This window comes from Physeter macrocephalus, chromosome 4, assembly GCF_002837175.3.
Source record: "Physeter macrocephalus isolate SW-GA chromosome 4, ASM283717v5, whole genome shotgun sequence".
NCBI classification, from domain to species: Eukaryota; Metazoa; Chordata; class Mammalia; order Artiodactyla; family Physeteridae; genus Physeter; species Physeter macrocephalus.
The window spans coordinates 47,328,476-47,350,074 of NC_041217.1; the positions used below are offsets into that span (position 1 = coordinate 47,328,476).

At 45.9% G+C, this 21,599-nt stretch overlaps 1 protein-coding gene across 2 annotated transcripts in view; it reads right to left on the reverse strand.

The window, feature by feature from the left end:
* Positions 1-21,599, reverse strand: part of ASTN1 (astrotactin 1) — a 323,018-nt gene that overhangs the window by 156,488 nt on the left and 144,931 nt on the right. Inside the window, exons 3-7 of one of the 2 annotated variants that reach the window (XM_024133669.1) lie at positions 16,040-16,433; positions 14,475-14,621; positions 13,309-13,416; positions 8,636-8,785; positions 7,474-7,641 (exon numbers count right to left, since the gene is read on the reverse strand). In XM_024133669.1, coding sequence (XP_023989437.1) covers positions 7,474-7,641; positions 8,636-8,785; positions 13,309-13,416; positions 14,475-14,621; positions 16,040-16,433 — 967 coding nt within the window. Of the gene's footprint in view, positions 1-7,449; positions 7,642-8,635; positions 8,786-13,308; positions 13,417-14,474; positions 14,622-16,039; positions 16,434-21,599 lie in introns of both variants that reach the window. The other variant, XM_028488086.1, reaches the window with a different exon arrangement.

The following is a 21,599-nucleotide window of genomic DNA, read 5'->3' on the forward strand; positions in this document are numbered from 1 at the left end:
TATGCTAACACATATATATGGAATCTAAGAAAAAAAAATGTCATGAAGAACCTAGGGGTAAGACGGGAATAAAGACACAGACCTACTAGAGAATGGACTTGAGGATATGGGGAGGGGGAAGGGTAAGCTGTGACGAAGTGAGAGAGTGGCATGGACATACATACACTACCAAACGTAGGGTGGATAGCTAGTGGGAAGCAGCTGCATGGCACAGAGATCAGCTCGGTGCTTTGTGACCACCTAGAGGGGTGGGATAGGGAGGGTGGGAGGAAGACGCAAGAGACAAGAGATATGGGAACATATGTACATGTATAACTGATTCACTTTGTTGTAAAGCATAAACTAACATACCATTGTAAAGCAATTATACTCCAATAAAGATGTAAAAAAAAAAAATAGTGTACCAAGGGGTCCACGACCCCTCTGGAGTCGTATGTGAAACTGTACATATGTGTATGTGCATCTTTCCTCAGCAGGCCTCCATAACATTCATCAGATTTATAAGCAAATTCAAGACCCCCAAAAGATTAAGAAGCATTGCTCTACTTAGTCTGACTTTGAAGAAAATTGTAACTGCTTCCTTATATTAATAATTCCTTAGGCAATGCTATGTATCCCTAAACTGCTGAGACCAGTTCCACTGAAGCTCCGGTATTGTGTTTTTCACTGGCTGGTTATTTAATTTATAGGTAGCAAAAGAACAGAGTGTGACTTCCTAATTTGGAAATTACAAAGGTGCCAGACCCTAGGGAGACAAAGGATAAGGTTTCTTTATCTTCCTGGGAAGAAACACTCAAAAAGGATATAGATGGAATCATAGCTTTGAGAGCTATTTTCTCTTTTCAAAGATAAAAAAAACAATAAAAATGAAGTGAAGGGGCCTCACAGTTATGGGGGCAAGGATTGGGTAGGCTCTGAGCAAGAAGTTTTTTTTAGGATCTAAGTGCATCCATTCTTGTTGAGATTGACCTATAAGCTACTGTCCATCAGGGTCTCACCACCAGATAACACTCGTCTTCCTCTCCAACACCTGCTCAGTCAAGGTGCTGAGGAGTGGAGTAGAAATGAGTAACTTAGTTTGTGAGGGATCCACAGGGAGTGTTAGATCAGTATTTTGTCTCCTGTATGACAAACTCAGGCTTCCATGCAGGCTAGATTCACAATAGGGTGAAACTTACTGGCTTCAGTGGTGCTGAGCTGTTATCTAGGAACGGTCAGGGAGCTGAGAGTCGAACAAAGGAAAACACAGAGGAAAATTCGGTAGCTGATGATAAGGCTTTCGGGTGAAGGCTGTTTCTCTGATAGAAGGAAAGATAACGAGGGCAAGGACCAGAGGAGGGCAAAAGAAGGGAAGTACCAGGTGCCACGCTTCATACCGTATCAATTCCAAAGAAAGCATGGACTCTAGACTATAAGCTACACAAGAGCATGAACAAGCTAGTTTTTCCTATATTTGAGTAGACCTTTTATAAATACTGTATAATGGAAAATAAACAAATTAATTAAAGAGCGTGTCCCAAATTTATAGATACCATCACCACCACCTCTCCCCAAGGTGCCAATATCAAGCCAACTAATGGGTCAAGGACCCAGAAATGATTCGCCCTTAAGGAGATCATCTTTCAATTTCCTTGTGGACATTAGGCATGGATATGATATTACAAAACAGGAAGGAATCTCAAGAGGTTGTCAAATCCATCAGTCTGACTCTTGACTGGATGGCTTGCCTAGAATTAAAGACTGACAAAAAAGGTAGTCCTCCTTCCACACTTGATATCTAGTTACCACAACACATGTAAAAATAAATGCAGTAACAACTCAGAGTTCGAGCAGAGCTTGATTTTCCTAATGCTGGCAATATCTACCATTTGTAGAGCACATTTACCTTTCTCAAATTGCCTTCAGTCATTATCCCCTGATGAGATTTCCATCACTCATTACTATGTGGGGACACACTACTGACAACAAATAAAGCTTTCCTCCATATAATGTTATATGCAGCCCAAAGTCAGAGCAACAGAGACATTTTTCAAACATATCATGTTAGAGTTTGAGGATTTCCAAAATTTGTCTCTTAAATCATCCTCATTTCCGGAACTCACCAAACTTCCCTCTTCTGTATTCCTCCTCAAAACCAGTCTGGCCATCTACACTGAAAGGAGTTCAGACTTGATGAGGAAAGTTGCTATGGCAACCAACTGCTAAATCTTGACTTTAAGAGGGGTTTCGTGCAAGCACAGGCTCTGACTGTTAGCTGTGAATTTTAAAGACCCCACAAGGGTGTTGGATGCCCTCCTAAGCTAGAAGTGTTACAGTCTCTGCATCTGCTGTGACAGATGGCAGGGAACACATGACGTGCCGACTCTGTGGTGGTGTTCATAGGAATCCAACAGAGAGACGTGTCACGGCCACAGAGAAGTGCCCAACTGGGATGGAGCATGCCCTGCAGGAGGCACTCACAGACAAGTACACTGCCAGAGAGTAGAAGCCCACCCAAGAGATGATCTGTGCAGGGGCTGGAGATGCCTACACTGGATCTGTGCTTGGTACCCTGAAGGCAGATGCTCACAGGCAGTGCCTTCAGTCATTTCCCATTCCATAGATGGATGGAGGCACAAATCTTATCAAACGATTGAAGAAAGACCTTGAAGCTAGGGCTCCTCAGACATGACTGGGCTCACCACAAGTTCTTCATGACATAACTACAGATCAAGGCCAAAAGTCCTGATCACCTCCATCCTTCAGTAGCAGTTGGCTTTTATTAAAGTGAATTGGGTACGCTTCATCCAAAAAGGGAAATCTTTGTCAGACATCTGGGCTTGAATAATATCTAATTGCCTGGTCTCCTCTCCTGGGCAGACATCAGGCAAGAGGTAGGCTCAGAGTCAAACAACCCCGCATGACTCTGGGAGGGCAGACAGAGGGAAACAGGCCAAAAGTATACCCTGAAGGGAGGTGCTTTAATTGAGCCACAAAAGAGAGTCTGGGATGAGTGGGCAATCCAGGTGGCAGGAACAAAATGGGTGCTGTGCTACCCCACCTAACTAGGTTCTAAAAACCAGGGAAGACTAGAGAGAGAGAGAGAGAGAGAGAGAGAGAGAGAGAGAGAGAGAGACCCTTATTCAGAGTAAGGAAAGGGGAGGAGGGCTAGAGTGAGTCTGGAAAACTGGTCCAATGCCCCTCACCAGATTTTACACATTTCTTCGTGGTTGGGACCAGCCTATGGAAAGATCTGGGACAGAAGGAATTTCAGGGACCATCTTGGATGGTGATTAAAACTTGATTTAGCTTGGAAGTGCATGCTCCTTGCAGACTCATAAAAGCTACATATCTTGAAAAGGGCAGTGAGGGTCTGTGGCCAGAACTGAAGGGGGCTGTGAAATCAAGCAGGTGTGTGAAGCCTCCACAGCTGCCCATATGGCGGAATAAAGGCCAGGAATGCAGCAGAGAGAAGTTGCTGTGGCCAGTTAGTCTGTGTTGCCCTCAGAAAACAAGCCAACATACAACCACCACAAAAACCCTTAGAAAGTACAGGAAAAGTCAACCCCTGGCTGGATCCATCCGGGCATAAAGCATTACAATTTCAGTGGTTTGCTGTTAGCCCCACGTGACCAGAGACACACCCAGGGTTACTAACCTGGGATGATCTGAGAAAGGATGTCAGTGTGTAGTTGGCAGAGGGCTTCCAGGCTAAGAGCTTTAGGTACATTACGTCCCTTCCCGATAGCACGTTGCTAGAATGCAAAAGGGAGGCTGGAAGGGAAAACGGTCTCAAGTCTCTTCCAGCTCCAGTCCTTCCATAGATTCCTGACATATCTGCAGAAGGTCTGTGCAGCCACCTTCTATAAACTGTGCCAGAATGATATAAAGAGGGCATAACAATGCTTATTTTTCTTTTGTCCTTTTTCTCCTTCCCTAGTGTGTTAGTTTTCTATAGCTGCCATAAAAAATTACCACAAACTCAGTGGTTTAAAACAACAGAAATATATTATCTTGCAGTTCTGCTGGTCAGAAATCTGATATGAGTCTCACTGGGCTAAAAACAAGGTGTCTGTAGTGCTATGTTCCTTTCTGGAGACTTGAGGGGAGAATCTGTTTCCCTGCCTTTTCCACCTTCTGGAGGATGCCCACATTCACTGGTTCCTCAACCTTCAAATCCAGCAATGGCCGGTGGAGTCCTTTTCATGTCGTGTCACTCTGGCCTCTTCTGCCCCCCTCTTCCACTGTTAAGCACCCTTGTAATTACATTTGGCCCACCTGGTTAATCCAGATACTCCCCTTATTTTAAGATCAGTTGTCTAGCAACCTTAATACCATCTGCAACTTGAATTCCTCTCTGCCAGGTAACGTAACATTTTCACAGGTTCTGGGGATTAGGACGTGAACATCTTCGGGGGCCCATTATGACTCCTACCATACCTGGTACTCTGGACCTCTGTGCAGGTGACGAGTAAACACACACTTAAGTTTGAAACACACTGGAAGGATGCCTGAGGAGAGCTTCAGGCACTGGAGGGTGCTCCTCTGCAGTGACTGAGCGCCTGTGTTTGTGTGTTTGTTTGCATGTGTGAAAAAGTATCCACGTGCACTTGCACAGTTCCACCCATCCATGTGGGCAGACCCCTCGGCATGGCTGGGAAAGCACATGTCCCAACACTATGACATTTCCAAGTGAGTTAGCTGGAGGACTGCAAAAATAACGTCGACTTGACTTGCAGCCAATGCCCACACTCAGCTCTTTGGAGAAAGGCTTTAGGATGGAGTGTGGGAGGCGATAAAGTTTCTTACTGTTGAGCATGTGGGATGACCACATCATCCCAGGCACAGACAGAAGCAGGGCAGGAAGGGGGAGGGTTTCCAACCCCAGCACTAATGAAAATGGAAGCCCCTGCAGTATCATTTCTCAGCGGCTACCCCGGAATGAAGATGTCGCACCTTAGTTCTGTGGTGGGTTCTTATTTTTAATCTCTCCCCCTGGCTTTCCAGTTGGAAATTCATTAATTGTCGCAGACACTGGGAAGCCACTAGCAGGGGAGGGGCTTCCCAAAGTCATTTTCAGTAAGGATCAGAAATGAGACATCCAGGAGGGATTGAAGAGGTGATGGGAGCTTTGCTATGGACAAGCAGGTTCTTCAGCTTCTGGCTCAGGAAACAGTGATGCTTAGCAACGGTGATTGCTTGAATAGTGTCACAGTGACAAATACGTTGGCTCTGACCTGTTTGGGGGAATTAAGCAAGCCTTTACAGTCCCACTTCTGCTCTGATTTCATGGTAGACAGAACACCGACTCTGCCTTAGGTAGCTGTGGGGCTTCGGGCAAGTCGTGTAACTTCTTGGGGAATTTGAGCATTGACCTAAAGGAACGAGGAGTTTACCTCTAAGACCCTCCAAGCTTAAAACACCAACCCCTCTTTCCACCTGTAATTCAAAGTGCTTCCTGTTCTTTAAAACCTCAGGTGAAGCTTCCAAGGCCCTCTGGAGATCACGCTTCTCTCAGAAGTGAGTTTAACAAGTGAGGTGGTCCAGGGTCTCCTAATCCAAGTCAGAGGGGGCCAGAGACTAGCTCAGCTGCATGGAGAGGCCCCACCTCTGAGACGAGCCTGCTTTTCTCTCCAGAGCCCACTGGCTTTTGGGCATGGCGCACGGCCCATCTGTCTAGCTTGGTGTTTGCCTGACAGCGTGGGAGGAGCAGCAAGTAAGCAGTCTTAGACATCAGATGTTTAAAATGCTGTACTTTCTCCTTCATAGGGGGACCTAGAATCTCTGTGATGGGCCCACGTATTTTAGACCTATGAAGGTGAACTTTAGATGTTGCAGTTACCTGTTACTCCCCCAGAGAGCTGTAGCAATGGACTGTAACAGAAGTAACAGCTAGATCCCTTGGAGTCAACCTCTACTAATATCCTTCTACCCCGGCACCTTAAAAAGATGCGTCTGTGTGCGTGTGTGCGTGCGTGTGTGTGTGTGTGTGTGTGTGTGTGTGTGTGTGTGTGCGCGTGCGTGTGTGTGTGTGGAGGAGGAGGAGGGGCTGTAAGTGAGGTACAGAGAGCTGGAAGAGCTGGCCCTAGACTCCAACAATGTTTCACTTGGGGATCTTAGACATCAGTACCTCCCCTTCCTTGATTCTTAGGCATCTTACCACTCCTCTGGGAAGGAGCTATCTGTGGTGCTGAACCTACTGGAAATAGGTCTTTATAAAGACTACCATAGAGGAACCCCTTCTACAATGAAAGGGCAAAGCAACCTGGGATGAAGGATCCATACTCCTTGGAGCTCAAGAAGCACTGCGAGCACCCCAGTACATGCTGCGTATGAATTCAAACCCTCTCTCTCAGAGCAGCCCCAGCCCCCCTGGATAATATAACAGCCTGAAAGATGGCTATACCCTTTGACCCGGTAATCTCTCTTCTGAGATTTATCTGAATAAAATAACTTCAAACATGCCCTACATTTATGTGGAAAGATATTCATTTTAGTAGTGTCTGTAAAAATTAAAAATTTAATGCGTCTTGCATGTCAAATAATAGGGGACTATTTAAATGAGCTATGATATAGACATACAGTGGAATACCAAATGGCCATTAGAATTACGTTATTGAGGATTATTTAGTGGTTCTGGAAAATTCCCATGATAGAATGTTAAGTGAAAAAAATCAAGAAAACTCTACTGGACTTAGTGTGCTTACAAGCCTCTAAGAATCAGGCATGGATAAAAGATCGGAAGCGAGGAAAGACATTAAAATTTTTAAATTATTTCTGCAGGAGATAGAATTATAGATGATTATCATTTTCTTCTATAAGCTTTTCTAATTTTCCCATTTTTTTAAATTAATTAATTAATTTATCTTTGGCTGCGTTGGGTCTTCGTTGCTGCGTGTGGGCTTTCTTTTTTTAGTTGCGGTGAGCGGGGGCTACTCTTCATTGCTGTGCGCGGGCCTCTCATTGCAGTGGCCTCTCTCGTCGCGGAGCACCGGCTCTAGGCGCGTGGGCTCTAGAGCGCAGGCTCAGTAGTTGTGCACAGGCTCAGTAGTTGTGGCGCACGGGCCTAGCCGCTCCGCGGCATGTGGGATCTTCCCGAACCAGGGCTCGAACCCGTGTCCCCTGCATTGGCAGGCAGATTCCTAACCACTGTGCCACCAGGGAAGCCCCCCATATTTTCTACAATAAACATGCATAAAAGTTTAGCCCGCTTGGCTGATATCCCCTGACTGGAGGGCACATGGGCTGTGGAGGTCATCCCGAGCTGAGCTGTCTGGCTTGGGGCTACAGTTAGGAGGCTTCCAAGGCTTCTGCCAGAAGATGACCTCACATTTTAAGCCAGCCAGCCCAGGGGCTCATCCACATGCTGCCAGCTTGCACAGTCTCAGCTTCCAATGGTAATGGGTCAGTTGGGAGGGATGGCCTGGATTTTGAGGGGTAGTTGCAAGAGGCATGAACTCTGACAGTTACCCGCTGCCCGGTGCTCCCGCCTACCAGTTTCGGGGTCACATTGGTGTTCACAGGGGTCCAGGAGCCGCCGGGCACAAAGGTCCATGGCCCAGGGCCCACTGGAGTTCTGCTGAGAGAAGAGAACCACTTGGGCAGGGTTCAGCCAGTCACTGGCATCCAGCTGGCTCCCCTCCAGCAAGATGAAGCGGCTCCCTGCAGGGGGAGAGAGAGGAGGCATGCCCGTGTGTACCCACAGCACACACACACATTACTGAAGACAGACTGAGCGATGCTCTGCAGATTAGCCCCAGCCCGAGGTCATTACTTCTACCAATCCTGGCCCGCCATGAGTCACAGAGCAAGGGGTCAGCAGATGGGTCAGCAGATGGCCAAGTGGTCGGCCACTACTTGGATCTCCCGCCACATCATCCGCTGCTGCCTTGTCTCATCCCATGTCTACTAGTGTGGACCCAAGGGATACAGGGACAGAGCAGCTCTGTGATGGCCGTGGCACGGCTCCATCAGACCCTGGCAGTCGTCCAAGGAACAGAGACCTGCTGCCTGTCTTCAGTTGCCATGAAATAAATAGCAGGCCCTCTAACACTCCAGACAGTCCCCACCTGTTTTCAGCCTTACGGCAACCAAGAGAACAGACATTAACAAGTCAATTAGGTGCTCTGGGCTTAACTAATTCAGGGACTCTCAGAATGTATATTATTCCCTCATTATATCAGGGTCCCCCTGGATGAAAGTAAATTATTGCTTCAGAGTTCTAGGCTCATAGCAAGTTACTGCAATTAGGAATTTCTCACCAGGCATACCAAACGGAAACATGGCTAATGCTTAAACATTCTACTACTCCACTTAGCTTTTCCCCATTCAAAGGCTAAGAGAATCTTGGTGTCTATGTACCTATAGCCAGTATGCTCTGCATTTATGCACAAAGACAGGTGCTTAATTAAAAACAAATAGAAATGGGAAATGGGCATAGAAAGGAGGAGGTGATCTGTTCTTTTTTCTTTTTAACCTGCTTTCTGATTTCATCAGTGGACAGTCTAACTTTGTCCTAAGTCTTTCTTATCCAGGTTTATTTTTTCCACACTAATAGGTAACAGGGCCCCCTGGCTTGTCTATATTTTCCCTGCCCACCCTGAAACATTCTTCTCGGGGGAGGGGCAGGAGGTGGCATCCTCAGAGGTGGACTTACCATCAGCGATCAGGTGCTCAGGGACGTGCAGAGTGATTTTGACAACGAGAGGGCAGCTGACATGAGAGGAACACACAAGGCCGATCACACAGCTGGTGATGCTGATCAACGTCAAGGTGGTCTTATTCACAGGACTTCGGGGAGAGCCCACTGAAAATAAGGCAAAAGCAAGACACTTGATGGTAAAAATCTTGGTAGTGAAGGGCCACCTCGGCCTTTTGCTGCCCAACCTGGAAAACAGGGGAGGCAGCTGGCAAACCCAGCCCAGGTGAGAAATGTGTCTAGTGCATGAACTCAATGACTTTCACCCTCATGGAACACCATGTCATCGCCTGGTGTCAGAGGGGACTGAGCCACTGGTGGTCCTCAGAGTCAACAATGGTCAGCTGTGAGCAAGTCCTCTGCATACCTCCTGGGCCAGGTCACAAGAGAAATCATAAAGGAGGGCACTGTCCCCCTCTACTCTCCTGGCAGGGCTCCAACCTCTTGCCCAAGGGTGGTGGGAATGCTTTTACCCTACGCTGGAACTCCCTGCACTTCCCATGGCTTTCCACAGAGGGCGCTCTGACAAACCAGCTTCTCCACTCCTGGGGCTCAAACTACCTCTCACCTACTCTGTGGGTGAGAGTCTAGGGCTTGGAAGGAGGAAAACAAGGAACGTCTGCTCTATACAAGTAGAAGATATTGTCACACCAGAAGGCTCTCCCCAGTCCTGCAGTCCTTGGGGTAAGGTTATAAATGGAAGCTTAGGGAGAAAATATGAAAGCTGAAGGATAAGAAACACTTCCAAGTAGCTGGGGACAGGGCTAAAAAGGGAGGTTTGGGGGATGTTTGTTTGGTTTTGGTGGAGGGGATAAAATGGTAGTAAGAAGAGGGACCTTTCACATGGAAACAGAACAGATGTGGGAAAGCAAGAAAGCAAAGCAAGCTGCCAACAAAATGTACGAATACTTTGGAATTTTCTTACAGTCTGTGTTAATATTTATTATTGATAGCAAGGAAAGGCATCTATTATGGCTGACAATGTGCTAAGTGTTTTACATACATTATTTTAAATATTTGCTTCCTTACAATAAATCTATGAGTCTGTACAGTAACTACCCACTCTATAGATAAGGAAATTAAGTCTCAAAGAGATTAACCTTATAGTGATAGTTAACACTTATGAGTAAGTGTAATTACCTGTCAGGCACCTTACACCTGACATATCAGGTGTCTTATGTGTCTTACACCTGGGCATATCATTTAACGATGACACAGCCTGACGAGGCAGCTCCCACAGAAACAATGCATTAGAGAGGCTATAGGGCATGTCCAGGGTCAAGCAGCTACTAAGGAGGGGAGCTGGAATCAACACACACAGATCCAGTGAGGCTACAGCCCCTAGACAATTCACTATTCAATCTCTGGGTCCAGTGGAGTCTTCGCAACTGCCGTTCTCAGGAACACGGGGAAAGATGTGGTCTATGGCTGCACACATCTTTTCTGGGAGCAGGTTCCCTGAGTGGGTGTGTTGGCAATGGCTGGGAGTGATGGCAGGGTGGCAGGGGGCCTCTGGATCCCCTGTCCCTTGCTACCTGGAGATTTTCTATTCATGTTAGTACCCTCCCTTTCAACACGGAGTCTATTTCCCACACTTACACATTTCTTCCTCCAGCCCATGCCAGGCCTGAGCAGCGCCCAGATCCACCACCCGAATGGCCCTCAGGCACTCAAATGCGATATCCAAAACTGGGCTCTGCGCCTTCCCTCCAACCCTGCTCCCCCTACCATTTCCACTGCCCAGCGAATGGCACCGCCGTCTACTTGGTTCCTCAAACCCCCAAACGCCATCATGTCTATCCCTTCCCTCTCTTTCATAAGCCACACCCACCCCCCACCAATGCCAATTTTGTGCCCAAAATATCTCTTGCTCCATCCTCCGCATCCCTACCTCAGTCTATCATCTCACCCCTGGACTATGGCAACAGCCATCCACCCAGTCTCCCTGCCTCAACTTACCCCTGCTCTCACCTATCCTCCACGCTGCCTTAGAGGGATCGTTCACGAAGCAGAGCAGACCAGGGCTTTGCTCTTTAAAAAACCTTCAATGACTCCAACTGAAGTGTCAGGTCCAAGTCCTTCAGTCAAGGAAGATCTCCTGATCTTCCAGCCTTATTTCCGAAGCAGACCACAGGCTGCCCCAGAAGCTTGATTCTAGTAAACTGTTTACTGCTCTCTGACTAGACAATTATTGTTTATGTCCCTGTGACTCTGCACATATTATTTCCTCCTCCACAGAATGCCATTTTGTCACCTTGTCAGCCTGGTATACACCTACTCTTCAAGTCTCAGCTCAAACAATATCTCCCTGTAAACACTTCCCTGAAACCTTCAAGAACCGATTCTCACTCATTCCTTGCTGTTCCTCCAGCCCTTGTGCACCCTGCTGTTACAGCCCTTCTCACACAGTATAGTCACTGTTTACAGGCACTTGCTCTCCTGTGATGGCAATGACTTGCTGCTCTGTCTCTTGTCTCTCGGGTCCTTCTGCATCATCAACCCATCATCCAGAATCTCTACCTGACTTCAAAATTTCCAGTGGTCCCCTTTGACCTACAGAACCAAGTGCAAACCCATTAACATCGTGCATGCACTGGTCCTCTAGCCCGTTATCCAGCCCCATCCCTCCTATCCCTGTGTGCCTATATATTCAAATCCTGGATTACAACTACCATATTGAACTCCTTTTAATTGCTTGAAAATGCCATGTTCTTTTGTGCCTTCAAGGCTTTGTATCTGCTCTTTTCCTCTACTGAAATGTCCTTCCCCTAGATTTTCCTCTTTCAAGAAATTCTACGCATTGTATGTAATCCAAGTCTAATTATTTTCTCCCTTTTTGCCTCCTTTTGCTGCCAGGTAGAATTAACTGTTCTCTCTTCTGAGTACTCATTTTACTTTATTTATATTATTAAATTAAGTCTTATCACTGTGCCGTGTTTTCATGTTTCTACTACTGATCACAAAGCCTGACCCATGACAGGTGGGTTATAAAATTTCCTGCTGGCCTGACTGATGTTCAATTCAACAAACACTGGCAAGCATCTATTACAGGCAAAATCCCTCACTAGGCACTTTGGAAAAATAAATTAGACATGCCCATCCGTAAGAAGCTTACAGTCTAGTTAAAAGCAATAAACAGCTGATGCACTAGAAGAGCTTGGTATTTAAAAGTAACAATTTTATGTTGCAAAGAAACTCATTCTAATTCATTACTATAGATTTTCTTACACGGGATTTTATTAAAGCAGAACCCACCCTGCTTTGCTGTGGCCTAGGGTGGATGGGCCTAGGACGACTCTCTGCTGTGTATAAATATGTAATGAGGATGAAGAGTCAACATTCTCACTTCAGGGATACTGGGGCACCAGACATTAGGTGACCCAGAGCCCCACTGATCTCTTGAAAAAGTGGTGGGAAGAACTTTTGTACTGATAGCAGCAGAGCCTGCAGAACTGGAACTGAGGAATTAACAGGGCTTCCTTCAATCTCTGGGAAGAATTCCTCAGTATGTCAAGAACTCAAATGGAGGTGGGAGAGAGCCAAAAGGTAGGTGTCTTTGCGGGAAGGGCACTGGTTGATTATTGGCTGGGGAAAATGTTATTGACTATCACACAAGATGACATCACTCAAATACCCTCCATTGTATCTTGAGGGGCCCCTGTCTAAAATTCTTTAAGATGAAGTGCTGTAGAAACCCAAGGCTGCACTGTGGAGAGTTCTAACAGCAACACAATAGAGATCTCATAGTGCCTTGCCAGTCACCAAAAAGGCACATTTTAATATAATTAAGCCCTATGCGTGAGGTATTGTTCACCCATTTAATATGTGAGGAAACTGAGGCTCAGAGAAGTTGTTGTCTTTATCCAATATCACACAGCAAGTAAATGCTGAAGCTTTTCTGGTGCCTGAACACAGACCTCCCTCAGTAATGATGGTGAGACCACAAAGTCATAGGCACTGGTAGCCACAGCTGCAACAGCCATGCCTGAAGCCACTGAACATCAGGGTGGAGAGTCACAGACCGTGGCTGTGTGAAAGGACAACTCTATCAACACTGAGAAGAATGAACAAACCAACCTGGGCCCTGCCAGGAGAAGGGAGGGGACTTGGGCCCTGGGGGTCCTGTGATTCTGCTGGGCAGGGGATTAAAGGTCAAAAACCACTACACGTGTTTTTCAGGCCACAGATCGTTCCTCAACTACCGCCCCCCCCCCACCAAGCTCTGCCTCACTCGATCCCGGGATGGCTGGGTAAGCAAGGGTAAATATACTGTCCATTTTTTCACATATAACACTCTTTATCAACCTTATTTCCTGTGTCTAAACAGCAAAATATGACTCCCGAGGCTTCCAGAAGGAATTGAGAGTCTTCTGACCAAGAAATAGCCTTTCAAACAACTTGGAAACTTGTTTGAGAGTGCCATTATCTGGGAGAGATGATTCTCTGAAATTTTCCACTCTAGGCTCTTCTTTCTTCCTTAGGAGGAAACACCAAGTTTGGTCCAAGAATTCTTCCTGCGGACACTGGCTTCGGTCCACAGAGCCCCCTCCCTGACCCAGCACCTCTGTAGCTCCCTGTCTCCCCCGCCCCATGGCCCCTCTCACCCCACTTTGCCCCTCTACCCTTCCTACCTCTACTGCGCCTTCGGCTCCGCGAGGGGTCAGTGTAAAAGGTCAGCTGGGGGTCATTTTCTGCCTCTGTGCTAGAATCCCCTTCAGGGTTCAGGAAGGCGGAACCAGCTGTAATGAAAAGACAAGGGCAAAAACAGTGTCTTCAGTTTTGTCTTCATGACACCAAATCATTGGGCAAATTCAAGAAGAAAACATGAGCAGGGTGACTGACAATCTGGAAGGAGTAGCCACAGGGACTGGAGCTTCCTGATACACAGATTTCTTGGAGAAGGAGACCTTGACATGACAGCCATCACTAGAGCCCTACATCCACCCAGCCCATGCTCCTACTGAGGAGAGCCACCTGCCAGAGAGGACCATCGTGGACGGTACGTGGAAAAGGAAGAAAGGGAAATTTCCCTCATTACACGTCATGATTCTGGTTGATAGAGGCTGGAATTATGTCCTAAGGGGCATATGTCTGTATGTCTTAATATCTATATTGTATTTTTTAACTGGTTCTAGGATTAATATATATTCAATGTGAAAAAGAGAGAAAAGAATAAACAAAAGACCCCCAAATGTTTAAAAGGAACAACGCTGATGTCCTCTAAATCCTCCAGGTCAGAGAAAGACTCTGTTAACATGTGATGAATACACTCTCCATCTTTTTTCTGATACAGAAGCAGATAAAGGTTTTTTAAGTTCCCCTTAAAAACGGCATTCTGCTGTACCTTCTATTTTATAACCACATTTTTCCCCATTTAACAGATGGGTGGGCAACTTTCCATATTAACAAATATAGATCTATAGTATCATCTTAAGCCACTGGACGGGAGACAGATGTGCAGGTAGTTAAGCAATTCCCCACCGATGGACATTTAAGCTACTTCCAATTTTTTGCTCTTTTAAACAACGTTGGGAGGAACAGCCTTTTACACACATCTTTGCATACTTGTCCAATTATTATTTACTAAGGATAAATTCTCATTGCTAAAATTACTTGGTCAAAAGGTGTGTATACATTTAAATTGTTGGTAAGTAACACACAACAGGCCTGTAGAAAGACTGCGACCAAACACAGCCCCTCTAGCCGTGCCTGAGAGTGGGGGTCAAGGATATTAACGGCCCTGCCTCTGCTGATATTACGTAAGCCATCTTCAAGCCCTAACGCCAGATGCGGGTACCTCTTGCTTTGTTGTTGATCCTCTTTCTTTGGCTACTGGAGGTGTGAGAAAGCAGAGTGGCCTGCTGGTGGTTGGAGTCCACAGGGCTGGTAGCAATGATGTTATCTTTATACTTGTTCATCAACGACAGCTTGGCATTGTCGCTTCCTGTATAAGGAAAGGCCAAGGCAGAAACTTTAAGAAAAGGCCAGAGAAAGTGAGAGCAAGGAAATCTGCATGAACCAAGGAGATGGGGTTTCACAGAAACTGAAATATGAAAGCTTTAAAGTGAGAGACTGGCAGAGACTGAAATGCTTCTTTTTGATTTCTAGGGGACTACAGAGTTATGAGAGAAGGGGTGAAGAAAGGAAATCTAATTCAACCAATTCTGTATTGATAGGGTCACCACGTGTGGCCGTTTGGTGAGATACAGACTGCAGATTTCTTTCCTTTGGTCAGCACAGAGTTTCACAGAAATTTGAATTTGAGTGCATTCAGGCAGAACTTGCCCCCTCTCTTTCATCCCAGTCTGCTCCGTTCCCTATTGCTGACATCCAGCTCTCTCACATATTTGTGCTATCTGCCTGCTCCCTGAGTCTCTAATCATATGGCTACTTGGTGGGCTTAGCACTATGGCAGGTGCTATGGAATATATGAGATATTGAAGACACATCCCCTAATCTCAAGGAATGTCTAGACTTTAAATCTTATTAAGACATGCCTAGTCATAGGATCTTCTCTAGATAACAAGCAGAATGGAAACCTCTATGATGTGATTTCAAGCCCCACAGAAAGTCCACATATCTTAAGCAATATTCAGTTTCAAAAATGTCTTCTTCAAAGATAATTGGGCAGTTCCTTGAAGGATCATTGTCTTGGGGTTTTATCTACAGATAGTTGTTATTTATAGAAGTATGAGAGATAGGCTATAAATGAAAAGTACAGTCATTTCCTCTCTGCATTTTACTGACTCTGGTCTTGTTCAGCCACGTTAGATCCAAGTCTCTTCCACCCAGTGTCTCATAGATGCACAAAGCGTCTGAGGTCAAACAGTTTGATTGTATTCCTTTATTTTCTTTGAAGAAGAACATCCCTTGTAAAGACCACAGAGGTATGGGCAAGACAACACAACTAAAACACCCCAGGCCAAAGTCTCAGGAGTCATAGAAAAGAAAGATACCTCTGTCCCCTCCACTTCAATGGAAAATTTAATTGCCCACACAAACATACTATATACAAAAATGTCACACACACACGTTGATCTTTTCTGCTATATCCCTATTTTCCTGAGGACTGCTCATTATATATGAAAAAGCCTCTAACCCACTCTTCTGTTGGACGTAAAAGTACCTCTACTTCCAGTGCAAAGTGGAAGTGGAGAGGGATCCATCCAATTTACCCTTGTTCTTCTGATTTCGTATATTAGAAAACAGCTCCCATCATCTCAGGAAAATGCTTACGCTTCTTGCCCACCTGGGAAAGGGCACGGGCACATCCCACTAGGTATGGGAACCAGCCATGAAATTAGAAAACAGCTGTTCCCTACCCACTCCCTAGTGCCCTGAGACAAGGACCGAGTCACCCACCTGGCGTGAGGTCCATCCCTGCCTTCTCGTTGCAGCCCTGCAGGGAGTCAAGGGTGCGGGTAACCTGGCTGGCGAAGTCCTCCCCTCCGTTCATGCACTCCCTCTGCAGGTGGTGGCGCAGGTCAGTGATGTCGTACTCGTAGCCATCCAGGATGGGTGTCTCCCGGATGCTCAGGGTGCCGCTGGAGTTGTGGCCCTGCACGCGGGCATTGCGCAGACTCTCCCGCCCGTGCCCGCCGATCAGCACAGAAGGAATGTAGTGAATCTCATTGGCAGCCTCAGCGCTGGCACTCTTCTGGGGCTGGGGGACCCGGCGGCGCTTGCACCAGCGCCGGCGAGTGTATAGGATCATCACAAGGCACAAGATGGACAGCAGCAGTGCTATCATGCCACCCTAGGAAGAGAGGACAGCAGGTGGATGCAGGAAGATGAGTGAGCTCATCCCACCAAGGGGCCTCAGCCCTCCCGCTGTTACCACCCATCCCTCATCCATTAATTCATTCATTCACTTAGGTGCAGTAAGCGCTTATAGCAAGCATCACTCAGCAGCAAAGGGACAGTGTGCTGTGATCGGTGATCAGGGTGAAAGAAAAATGGAACTGGGATAATCAGTGCATCATTTCAAGTGATCCACGGTTGCTTCTGGCTTAGCAAACAATTTGAAGAAGAAAGAAGTCTTTGTGATTGTGTGTGTGTGTGTGTGTGTGTGTGTGTGTGTGTGTGTGTATGTGTAATTTCAGCTGCAGAAATAAGAGAGAGGGTTTTTTAAGGCAGATCTGCTATATGTAAAGCTGGTTTCAGGCCAATTTTTAGCAGTGGGATGGCATCTGGTTTCTTCCTCTTTCATATCTTAAAATCAATCATATATAGATTCTAACTCTGCCTCCACCAACCATCAGCAAGTCCTATAAACTCGAAACCTCAGATTCTGTATAAGGGAGAAGATACCACAGATTCCTCGTCTGTATAATGGAAAAGATACCACTTACCCTCACAGGGTGGTGTAAGTACTAAGCTGGGTAACTATGTAACACATCTAATAGATTGTATCACAGGGAGTCAAGGCTGTCAGCCTAACCTTAAATGTCTCCATCAGAGTAATTGCCCGAGCAGGAGAAAACCAGAGACCCATCCGAAGAGAAGTTTACATCCATCAGGAACTTACAACCAAGTGTGCAGAGAAATCTCATCATTTGAACATGACTTTTGGGGTCACTGCTGCTTTAGGAGACAGCCTTCTCCCACTCACACAGTCCTGAGTGATGTTCCCATTCTTGCTAAGCTCAAGAGAAGGGACTGAGACCCATGTTGTCCTGGACTCAGACTGGCAGAGGAGTTTCCTTCTGAACCTTCTGGTGCTCCAAGGCCATCCTCTGAGGCCATTACTTAAAAGCCTGAACACAACTAAGTTGTCTGTCAGAGACGAGGATGCAGTACTCAGCGAGGCTGAACGCCTCGCCTTAACGCGTGCCCAAGGCAGTGTTTGGAGACAAGGGCTTACAAGCCCATTGCTGCACAGCACTCAGTGGGCATAAATCTTCCCGTGCACAATCTGTATTCACTCCCTTTATTTTGGTCAATATCCCTCGGAACCTATTTCATTAGGTGGGCGTGTGTCAAATGGTTCTGCTCTCAATCTTGGGCTTCAATCACTGTCACCCCATCATATAGGCTAGAGGTGAAAACCCTCTATTAATTCCCAGGGGCTCGCCCACACACGGCTGGGTCAAGATGATTCCCTTGAATATATTAGAGGGGACTTTTTCCAGTCTCATAATAATTATATCTTAGATTTATGAAGTTCCTCTCCCTGTAAATTTTCCCATTTATCCTTCCTCTCCCACCATCACTGTGAGCAAAGGAGCACGTGTGTACGCACTCACACACACGATGTTGCTGCTTTCCAACAGGCAGCTCAGAGGAGCTGAGACAAGAAGTAACGGAGTCAGCTGTCAAGTGACCTGTCATGTCGGGTGGCTTTTTGGAGACATACACTGGCCTCCAGGTTTTCAAATTTTTCTTTTATCTGCATAACCCTTTCTCCTGGTGAAATCTCTCAAGCAAGTACAGAGAAAGAATGAATATGAAGCTGCTCAGGTTACAGCGGGGGTGGGAGTCCAGAGCCAAGCATTCTAGGTCCCTGATAAGTGTCACCCCTGCCGCCCATGGTCCCTCCCTCCTGGCAGCCATGCAGACGTGCACAGAGAGCCCCTGGGGCACCTCAACAGGGCAGATCTGAGCCCTGCACCCGTTTGCCGAGAATGAGTGAGTGAGTCCAACCCACTGGATTTTCGGCAGACCCTTTATCTCATAGTCAGACCCACTAACTTTCCTTCATCCCAAACTGAAACTGCAACGATAGGTAATTAAGCCACACAAAAAGAATAACTTCCCAAGGAGGGAAGTTGTCAGACATTGAATTAGGCAAGTGAAAGCTCGAGGTAATTTTATTCCCTAAAGAGCTGTAAGGGGAGCATAAATATCAATCTCCCGGGAATGGTTTAAGCACCATCCTTCCTGCTCACAGAGAGGTCTTCAGGCGCCCCTTCCACTCTTCCTCTCTGATTCTCCTTTCAGTTGCTCACAACGGGGTTGTAATAAGATCCAGGCCATAGGTTCATGCCGCATATTACACAGGAATAAAGCAACGACAGTGGTCTGTTAATCGGGCTTTTACTTTGTATCAGGCATTTGCCCCAAATGCTCTACACTTTTTTGTGTGTGTGTGGTACGCGGGCCTCTCACTGCCGTGGCCTCTCCCGTTGCAGAGCACAGGCTCCGGACGCGCAGGCTCAGCGGCCATGGCTCACGGGCCCAGCCGCTCCGCGGCATGTGGGATCCTCCCGGACCGGGGCACGAACCCGTATCCCCTGCATCGGCAGGCGGATTCTCAACCACTGCACCACCAGGGAAGCCCCGCTCTACACTTTTAAATCTGAGAGGCAGGGGCAACTATTTCCCCATTTTACATTTGAAAAGGCTAGGGCACAGAGGCTGAATAACTTGTCCAAGGTCACACAGCAAATGAATCATAGGACTGGAATGGGGCCAAAATGACTCCCACTCCAGAGCCTACCTTCTTAACCACTAGGATGCAGTCACCCCGAGTGAGCTTCGCTCACTGGAGACATATACACCCTGGCATCTATCTCATGAATTTTAAAAGGATAGAGTAGGAGAATATGGGTAATTCCACCTGAATCCATCCTCACCTTTCGAAGGGAAAAGAGAAACTACTCAAAGTGCACATCTAGCTGACAAAGAGACACTATCGTAAACAAAGGACCTTGCACCAAGCACCCACTCAAGCGTCCAACTCAAGGTTAGTAGGCAGGGCAAAGAGACCAGGTGCATTTCAAGGTCTCTGTGGTAAAATAAGACTGTGCCTCACACACCACTACATGCCTGGAGGATACCATTAGACTCTCAGTTTAGTTGAATTTCGACAGAGAAATCTGTGTTCTCTCTCAACTGTGAGATCAGTGAAAATCTTTAGACTCAGCCCCTCCTCTTCTGAAGAAATGAAGGCCCAGAGAAACTACAAAACTAGACAGTGTAGAACTGGTTCTACACCCAGATCCTCTTCCACTGCTCTTTTCATGGTACTGTTTTGTTAGGTTCATCTAAAGTCCCCTTTACCACGTAGGGGCCTAGACACCCAATTAGCAATATTTCATGCTAATTTTTTAAAAAAAATAACAACTCGGGCTTCCCTGGTGGCGCGGTGGTTGAGAGTCCGCCTGCCGATGCAGGGGACACGGGTGCATGCCCCGGTCCGGGAAGATCCCACATGCCGCGGAGCGGCTGGGCCCGTGCGCCATGGCCGCTGAGCCTGCACGTCCGGAGCCTGTGCTCCGCAACGGGAGAGGCCACGACAGCGAGAGGCCCACGTACCGCAAAAAAAAAAAAAACCCAACAAAAAACAACAACTCATAGGGAGCTAGAATACAAGTTTTTGTCTGGCTAAACCAGTTCATTTAGCAGCTCTAGTGTTGCTTTAGCAAAACATTCCCTCTGCTGAGACTCACTCACTCCAGACGACCTCAGTTTTTTAATAATCAGTTACCAATAATAAGCTCCAGCCATTAGGTGAAACTCAGCACAGGCATGTGAAAAAACATTCTCAGGCACTCAAATTGTGGAACAGTCTCTCTGCATCTATAACCCAAAATGATGGCAGATGTCACAACACTTTGTTATGACTTACTAGTTGTGGACTATTATCAAAATAATATACATAAGTTATACGATATTAATTTGTAATATTATTTAATAATAATATGTTGTAATAATAATTCGTAAAATCACTATACACAAATACCTCTGGACTGATTATCTGCTCAATCCAGGGAGGAAGGAGTAGGTAGGAGAACTTTATGTACAGGGCCTCCACTATACTGGGAAAAGGCATGGGTGTAGCCACTTTGATAATGTTCCCTCTATGGTGAGGACTCAAATCCAGCATTCAAATTCGATTGCTTTTGCATTCCTGTGATGAACCACGGTTCTTTGATGTTACCATTATTTTTAACCCTTCTACTTCCATCGGAGATCTTAAGCAGTTTCAGTGAAACTCACAGAGGCTCTATGATTTTTCTTTCAACCTAATGAAACCAAGAGGTGGCAGATGAATGGAAAGAAAGCCTAGGCCAAGAAGGGCTAGGAGCTTCCTAATAATCAAGTCAAAAAGAGCAAGGCGAGTTCTTGTCTGACAAAAGGAAATTTGTTGGTAAACTTATAGTTACCAAAGGGGAAAGGGGGGAGTGATAAATTAAGAGTTTGGGATTAGCAGATACAAACTACTACATATAAAACAGAAAAACAAGGTCCTACTGTATAGCACAGGGAACTATATTCAATATCTTATAATAACCTATAATGGAAGAGAATCTGAAATAATATATATGCAACTGAATCACTTTACTACACCTGAAACTAAAACAACATTGTAAACCAACTATATTTAATAAAAAAAAAAAGAAAAGAAAAGAAAGTTTGTTGGGAGGAACAAACTTCCTCTAAGCATTCAACCCCATTCAAATAGACTTCCACCTGGCATGTGAACATGAGGATACTGACAAACGCAGTGGGCAATGTGATCTCCCAGGCTTTACAGAAGTGCACAGGAGTTCTTCCTATACCTACACCTTGCTTTGAGCTTCTGCATTACCCTAGCTGTGTTCAGAGTATGTGCTTCGTCTATGTGTTAACTTGAATTTTTATGGCAAAACAAAACAAACAAACAGAAAAACCATTAAGGTACATCTGGACCCAAGTGAGGAGTAACAAAATGCAAGCTTTGAACATTAAAAAAATAACACTGACAGCAAGGTATGTAATTTTTTGCTCTTTATTCATCTTTTCATGAGTTTTCTGATTATTCTATTGATTTTCCTCAAAACTGTTAAAATTTTTGTATCTACAAGTATGTTTGGGGTATATGAAATCTCCACATCTATTAATAAGATGCTTGCAAAAAATGGTATTTAAAAATATATTTTTCTTTAAAAAAAATCAATAAATCATTTCTGCTGGCTTCAATAGAGATCAAACAAATGAA